A 7088-nucleotide genomic window follows, 5' to 3' on the forward strand; every position below is an offset into this window, starting at 1 on the left:
ACCGCCATCACCATCATCATTATCATCACCATCATCACCATCATCATCATCATCGTCACCACCACCACCATCATCACCACCACCACCACCACCATCATCATCACCATTATCATCACCACCACTACCATCATCACCACCATCACCACCACCATCACCATCATCATCATCATCATCACCACCACCACCATCATCACCACCACCACCACCACCACCATCATCATCACCATTATCATCACCACCACTACCATCATCACCGCCATCACCATCACCATCACCATCATCATTATCATCACCATCATCACCATCATCATCATCATCGTCACCACCACCATCATCACCACCACCACCACCACCATCATCATCACCTTTATCATCACCACCACTACCATCATCACCACCATCACCATCACCATCACCATCATCATCATCACCACCACCACCATCACCATCACCATCACCATCACCACCATCATCATCATCATAATGGAAGTCTCTGAGGCCTTTCATTGTGATTCTGAACATTTTGATCCTTGGATTCCTGATCTGTCATCACTTTTGTTATATCCTTAGTATAATCTTTAAGGACTCTGGTATATAATTCACTAGGTCCTTAAGAAAGACTAGAAACAGGTTTTATTATCTAAGAAAGTACACCCTGGGATGTCTGAAAAAACACTGGCCTGAATTCCAAAAGACATGTATATACTCTACTTCTGGCTCACTTACTGAGTGTAACCTTGGATAAATAATTTTGCCTCTCCAGGCCTCAGTTTCTTTTTCTGTAATAATGTAGGGAAAAGGGGTGGTAAGCAGGAAGAGGATAGTTGGTCCTTTAAAGTTCTAACAGTCTATGAATCTAAAATCCAACTAACTCATCAGCCCATCACTGAAAGCTACACTGACTTCTGGCTTTGGAAATGATTCTGGGAATATATCACCGAACTGTATCCATATATAGAGCTTGAGATTTAGAGACAGGAGACCTGGCTTCTAGTCTGGACTCTTTTTGCTAGCTGGGCAACCATGGCAAGTGACTTATTCTCTCTAAGCCTTGTTTTCTCATCTGTAAGATGGGTATAAAAGTACTTACACTACCTACCTTTCCCTCCCACCTCTGCCTTCTCACTTCTGATATTCCATGTTCTAAGGCCCTCCCAGTTCTGACATTCTGTGTTCTAAGGTCCTTCCCAGTTCAGACATTGCATGTTCTAAGGTCTATCCCACCTCTAATATTCCATATGTAAGGTCCTTCACACTTCTGACATTCCAAGTTCTAAGGTCCCTCTAAGATCTAACATTCCCTGTTCTAAGGTCTCTTCCACCTCCAACATTCTCTGTTTTAAGGCCCCCCGCCCCCACTTCTTACAGTCTGCTACTCTCCCCTAGTGATTTCTCCAACTTTGTAAGAATTTGGGATAGATGTATGCAGCTCCCAGAGCCTGTAAGACAGGCAGACTGATAGTTGGATCATGGGACTCCAGAGATATTATATCTTGTCTGTGGCAGAGGACAAGGTCACAAAAAGAGAATTTAACCCCTTGGTCTCTTGGTGTTACCAACTACTAGTCTGATGTGTGCCAGGATGCTCTCCCTCCTCTCTGCCTAGGAATCCTCCCTTTCCTTCAAAGTTCATCTCAAGTGAGAGCCTACAGCCCAGCCTGGCTAAGGCCCTATCACCTTGCCTTTGTTTCTTGACGACAGACTCTTGGGCTTTTGTCTTTGTATCCTCAGTACTTCCCATGGTGCCAGGCACACTGGAGGTGTTTAATAAATGCTTGAGGGTTGGATGTTCGGTTCCATTTAACTGATTAAATGAAACTGCAGCTTCCATCACAAGAGCCTCAGTGACAGGAGGGACTTTCAATGTCATCTAGTCCCACCAGAAGAAATCCCCTTCTCCAGCATCCCTAACAAGAGATCTTTCTGGGTCCAATGGAGGATGTCCTAAGGCTGCCCATTCCTCTTTCCATTGGTTCTTGCTAGCAGGAAGTTGCTTTTGACATTAAGCTGAAATGTGTGACTTTCAACCCCTGGTCCCAGCTTAGATCTAGAATCATTGTTTCCCTCTCTCTTCTTGGACCGGTCCCACATATCACGCCCGATTGCTAGATAACTCAGCCTTTACCTCACTGAGAAAATTGAGGCCATTTTACATGGCTCCCTTTGCTCCTCTTCTCCACTTCTCAGATTTCTGAGCATCACCCCCAACTCTCTCTCCTCTTCCCCCATGGTCACAAAAGAGATTCTCCTCCTCACGGAGACTTACCTTCCACCAATGTCATAGATCAAATTTCTACTGACCTCCCCAAAGACTCCCTCAATTGAAATCTCCACCGCTACTGAAACCTGTGCCTCTAAGGTCACCAGTGACCTCCAAATGGCCAAAGTAAATGGTGTCCTTCAGTTCCATCCTCCTTGACATCATTACCACAGTAATGGCTATTTTTTTCCCTGGTACCTCCTCCTTTGATGTTGACAGATGGCATGCTTTCCTGGTTCTCTAATTCACTGGCTCTGTATCATTTCCTTTGCCCCTTTAATGGGACTGTTCTTCAAAATATTATGATTATTATTAACATTTGGTCAGCTTGGGACAATTTCTCTCCTCTGGACCCATTACCTCATCTACATGAGGAAAAATGAGGGTGTCTGTAACCCTCCCTTTTCCTCTCTCCAGATTCCCTCTCCTCCTTGGCTGTATCACTCTGTCCCTCAACTTCAATTACCATTGCTATGTAGATGATGTCCATACATACATCTTTAGCCCACATGGTTCCTGTCCCCATAAATCAATCATTTATTAAGTATTCACAGTGTGCAGGAATTGTGCTATGTGCTAGGGATAATTTAAAAAAAAAACCCAGTCCATGCCCTCAATGACCTTACATTCTAATGTCCAGCTTTTGATAATTAACTTACCTTCTTTCAGGAGCCACCTCCACCTTCAAGCCTTCCCTGACTTCCACAGATGAAAGCAAGTTTTCCTTCATAGGCTTTTTTTGGGTCTCTTGCCTTGCCTTTATTACACTGTCCTTTTATTATGACTAAGGCGGTTCAGTGAATATAGTACTAGACTGGGAGAGAGGAAGACCTGAGTTCAACTGGTCTCAGACACTTACTTGTTGTGTGACCCTGGACAAGTCACTTAGCCTGTTTGCATTTATCTTTCAAGGATGTTTTGAGGATCAAGTGGGATATTAGTTGGACAGTACCTGCACAAGGCCCTCAGGGAGGACCTGCTCCCTCACCACACTGGGTTCTAGACTGCCTTTGACGCTGGTGATGGTGAGCTGGGCACTACTTACCATAGATCTTAAAGGCATAGCTTGCTTTGAGCTCCCTGGGTGCCGACTCACAGAGGACTGAGAACATGTCCACAAAGTCATTGAAGGTGAGATTCCCCTCACCATCCTCAGAGAAAGATGCCACAATTCTCTCCTTGAAGGGATTCTCCTGTAAAAATTAGAAAGTATGGGTAGGAACACACACACTCTTAACTTAACCACCTCTTTCTCCACCCACCCCTCCCTCTCTCCCTCCCTCTCTCTCTCTCTCTCTCTCTTCCTTCTTCTCTGTTTGTCTCTTTCTCTCTTTCTCTCTGTCTCTCCCCATCTCCCTCTCCCCCTCTTCTCCCTCCCCCACCTCTGAAAATAGATTTCTCTTGCTTGCCATATCTGTGTAGTGATCTTTCTTTCTCTTGGTCCTTTGTGTACATGTATTTGTCAGTACATGTATGTGTACACATACATATAGATAGGGAGAAGGCAGGGCGGTGTAGTGGACAGAGTTGGCCTTAGAGTCAGTAAGACCTGGGTTCAAATATTATTGGCTGTGTGACCCTGGACAAGACACTTAACCTTAGACCAGTGAAGGTAGAGATCTGCTTAGGCAGAAGGAGCTCCTAACCAGAGACCCTTGAATGGATGAAATCACAGGTCTGGTAAAAAATAAAAGTATACAAATATATAAACATATATAACATACACAGACACACATGTACATATATAAGCATTATGTATGCGTATGTGTGTGTACATATAGAAAGATGGTTGGTTGGTTGGCTGTCATCCTTGGTGCTCAAATAGCACCACAATGCCATCACTATGTTGGGGTCACGGTACAGGGTGACCATCTGTGGCTGATCAGACCAATATGAGCTCAGAAGTCTCCACCGCAGATCAAGCCCAAATAGGCCATATGGACATTTAGAAAGGGGATGTTTCTAAATTCGTACATCTCACATTTCTTTTGAGATACTGCAATTCTGCCTTCCTCATATGTAATATATATTTATAAATAAAACTGCTAAAAAGCTCTTTTTTTTTTTGGTCTAAAACTTGCCTCCCAGCAGGAAAAGTCCTAGACTGAAAGGCAGAAGAGCTGGGATCCTAGTCTTGGCTTGACCATCAACCATCTACGTGGCCTCAGATAGATGACGCCGTCCCTCCTGGCCTCAGACTCCCCATCGGCTCCCGGCTCCTCCGACCACCTCCTCCCCCAGCTCTCTCACTGCTTTCTGTGACGCTCCCCCTTTCTACCATGTATTATGCTTATCTGGCTGACATTTGTACAAGCAGGTCTCTCATCATTAGTTTCACAAGATCAGAGGCTGGAAGGAAATTTTACAGAGGAGGAAACAGTGTCTGAGAGGGGTTAAGTGACTTGCCTGGGATCCCACATCCCACATTCATGATTTGAACCCAGGTCCTTTGGCGCCTTCTACCTCACTGATGCAATTTTCAGTTCACATAAGGAGGACCCTCCTAACAATTCTATCCCTTAGTATAACTATATTGGTATATGTCCTCTCCCCTACTAGATGATAAAGGAAGAAAGACAAAGAGAGGCAGGAGGGAGAGGAGAGCCCAGTTTGATTCAACAAAATCTTTCTTAAGTACCTGCTGTGTATAAAGCACTGTGTAGGGTACCTGAGATACAAAGACAAAAATGAGCCTGACCTCCCCAAACTTACAACCAGTGGCAATATACAACATGTTCATAAGTACAACAGAATGAATACCGGGGGAGGAAAGACCGCTGCCAGGAGGAGCCGTGGTGTTCATGGAAGCTTCACAGCACCTACAAGGATTCTGAGAGGCCCTTGAAAGGGGCTTGATCAAATGCCAGACATAGGAAGTGGAATACTGTGTTCACGGAATGGCCAGTCATCCCATTTGGCTAGTACAGTCTTCGTGCAGAATGAGACAAGTCAATGAGACAGAGCCACAGCTCTACACCTCCCCCCCCCCGGGGGGCTAGCCTGGGAGAGCCCAGAGATTTTCTTTATGCCCTCTCCCGAAGAAGTCCTTAAGAGTACCTTGAACTCCGGCATCTGTATGATGACCGACATGGGCACGGTGACGATGGGGTTCTTTCGGTAGTCCATGGGCACGATGTTGGGAGCTAGCTCGTAGTATCGGGCATGCAACCTACAAAGCAACCAGAAGACGGTGGCCTCAAATGATGAGTCTCAGGTCCCCTCACACACATAAGGGCTGAGTCTTCACAGGGATCCCTAGAGCAAACATGGTACCCAACGTCACCGTCGTAAGAACCGGAAGGGACTTCAGAGGTCACTACCATCAACCCCCTCATTCTGCATGGGAATATAGGAGGCTCTGTGATTTTTATACTATAGGGAAAATCAGATTAGAAGCTCACAGATCTCAAGCATGAAGGGACTTCAGAGCCATTTGGTCCAATCTCTCCATTTTACAGATGAGGAAACAGAAGCCCCAAGTATTATTTGCCCCAAGTCACTCAGGTGGTGAGCATCAGAGGTGGGATTTGAACCCATGTTCTCCAATTCCAAAGCCAGTCCTCTTCATAGATAAAGAGTCGCCTTAGAGAATGGGCTAACCTGGGGTCCATAGACTGCTGGGGATAGATTTCAGGGGGTCCATGCACTTGGATGAGGAGAAAATTACATCTTTATTTTCAGTAATCTAATTGAAATTTAGTTCCATTATATACTTCCATTATGAATATAGGCAAAACATATGACTCTGAGAAGGGGTTCATGGGCTTCATGAGAGTGCTAAGGGGGTCCATGACCAAAAAAAGGTGAAGAACCCTTGTATTAGAGATTGCCATAGATGCAGAGTTAAAAGGGACCTCGGATACCACCTAATCCAACCCTCCCATTTTACAAATGAGAAAACCAAGGTCATCTGGATAGGAAAGGTCAGAGGGGGGATTTGAGTCCAGGCCTTCTAGACTCCAAATCTAGATCTCTATTCACTACAGTATCTTTTATCCAACTTGGTCTCCTTTTTCCAAGGCTAGCCAAAGGTGGGTTGGAGAGTGGAGGATTTGGAGATGGAAGGAATCTTGGAGATAATTTAATCCAATCCTTTGATTTTACAAAGGAGGGAACTGAGACCCAGAGAGAGAGGTTAAATGAGTTGTCCCTGGAGAGAATCTCCTAGGGAAAAACAAGAAGCCATGTGCCTAGAGATGAAATGGGGACTCTGGCCTGTTGGCTATTTCTTAGGAAATAAGGGGTTGCAGGGGTCTGATGTGGTATAGGTGTTTGTGGAACAAATAAATGGTCAAAGCCCTGAACCTTCTCTGCCCATGGTCCTGCCTTCCAGGGGCAGCCCTGTGTGCTGGAGGAGGATGTTCTACTTCTGAGGGTATTTCTTTTTTATCTTGAGGATAGAGGAAAGAAAAAGGGGTTCCTTTGATGCATCTGACCCCTAGTGAAAGCAGAAGCATGACAACTTAAGTAAAGCAGAAGGACAGATGAAGAGACACAGACAGAGGACTTCCTGGGTACCATGTAGAACCAACATCATAGGGCCAAAGTACCTGCTCTGTGCAGACAAAGAAAGATAATGGAGGCAGAGAAATGGAGGGCTTGAGTGTTAGTCCCTATAAGTTATGTATAAGGACTCAGAACCCTGGAGATAGAGAGGAATGAGGAAAAGGGGTGGGGAGAGAAAGAGGAGGGGGGAGGGAGAGGGAGAGAGAGGGAGAGGGAGAGGAAAAGAGAGAGGGAGAGGGAGAGAGAAAGGGAAAGAGATAAAGGGAAAGAGAGAGGGGGGAGAGAGAGAGGAAGAGAGAAAGGGGGGAGAGAGAGAGAAAGA

The 7088-nt window shown here is 45.4% G+C and overlaps 1 protein-coding gene across 3 annotated transcripts in view; it reads right to left on the reverse strand.

Annotated features, from left to right (window-relative positions):
• The window catches only part of CIB2 (calcium and integrin binding family member 2), a 32075-nt gene that overhangs the window by 2557 nt on the left and 22430 nt on the right, over nucleotides 1-7088 (reverse strand). For all 3 annotated transcript variants that reach the window (XM_069071392.1, XM_069071390.1, XM_069071391.1), the window contains 2 exons: nucleotides 5318-5429; nucleotides 3306-3453 (listed from right to left, as the gene is read on the reverse strand). In XM_069071392.1, the coding sequence (XP_068927493.1) occupies nucleotides 3306-3453; nucleotides 5318-5386 (217 nt within the window). In that variant the 5' untranslated portion in view covers nucleotides 5387-5429. The remainder of the gene's footprint in view (nucleotides 1-3305; nucleotides 3454-5317; nucleotides 5430-7088) is intronic.

Source organism: Petaurus breviceps, unplaced genomic scaffold (genome assembly GCF_028583685.1).
Source record: "Petaurus breviceps papuanus isolate PSGF00001 unplaced genomic scaffold, PetGlider_PUasm1.0 90825, whole genome shotgun sequence".
Lineage (NCBI taxonomy): Eukaryota > Metazoa > Chordata > Mammalia > Diprotodontia > Petauridae > Petaurus > Petaurus breviceps.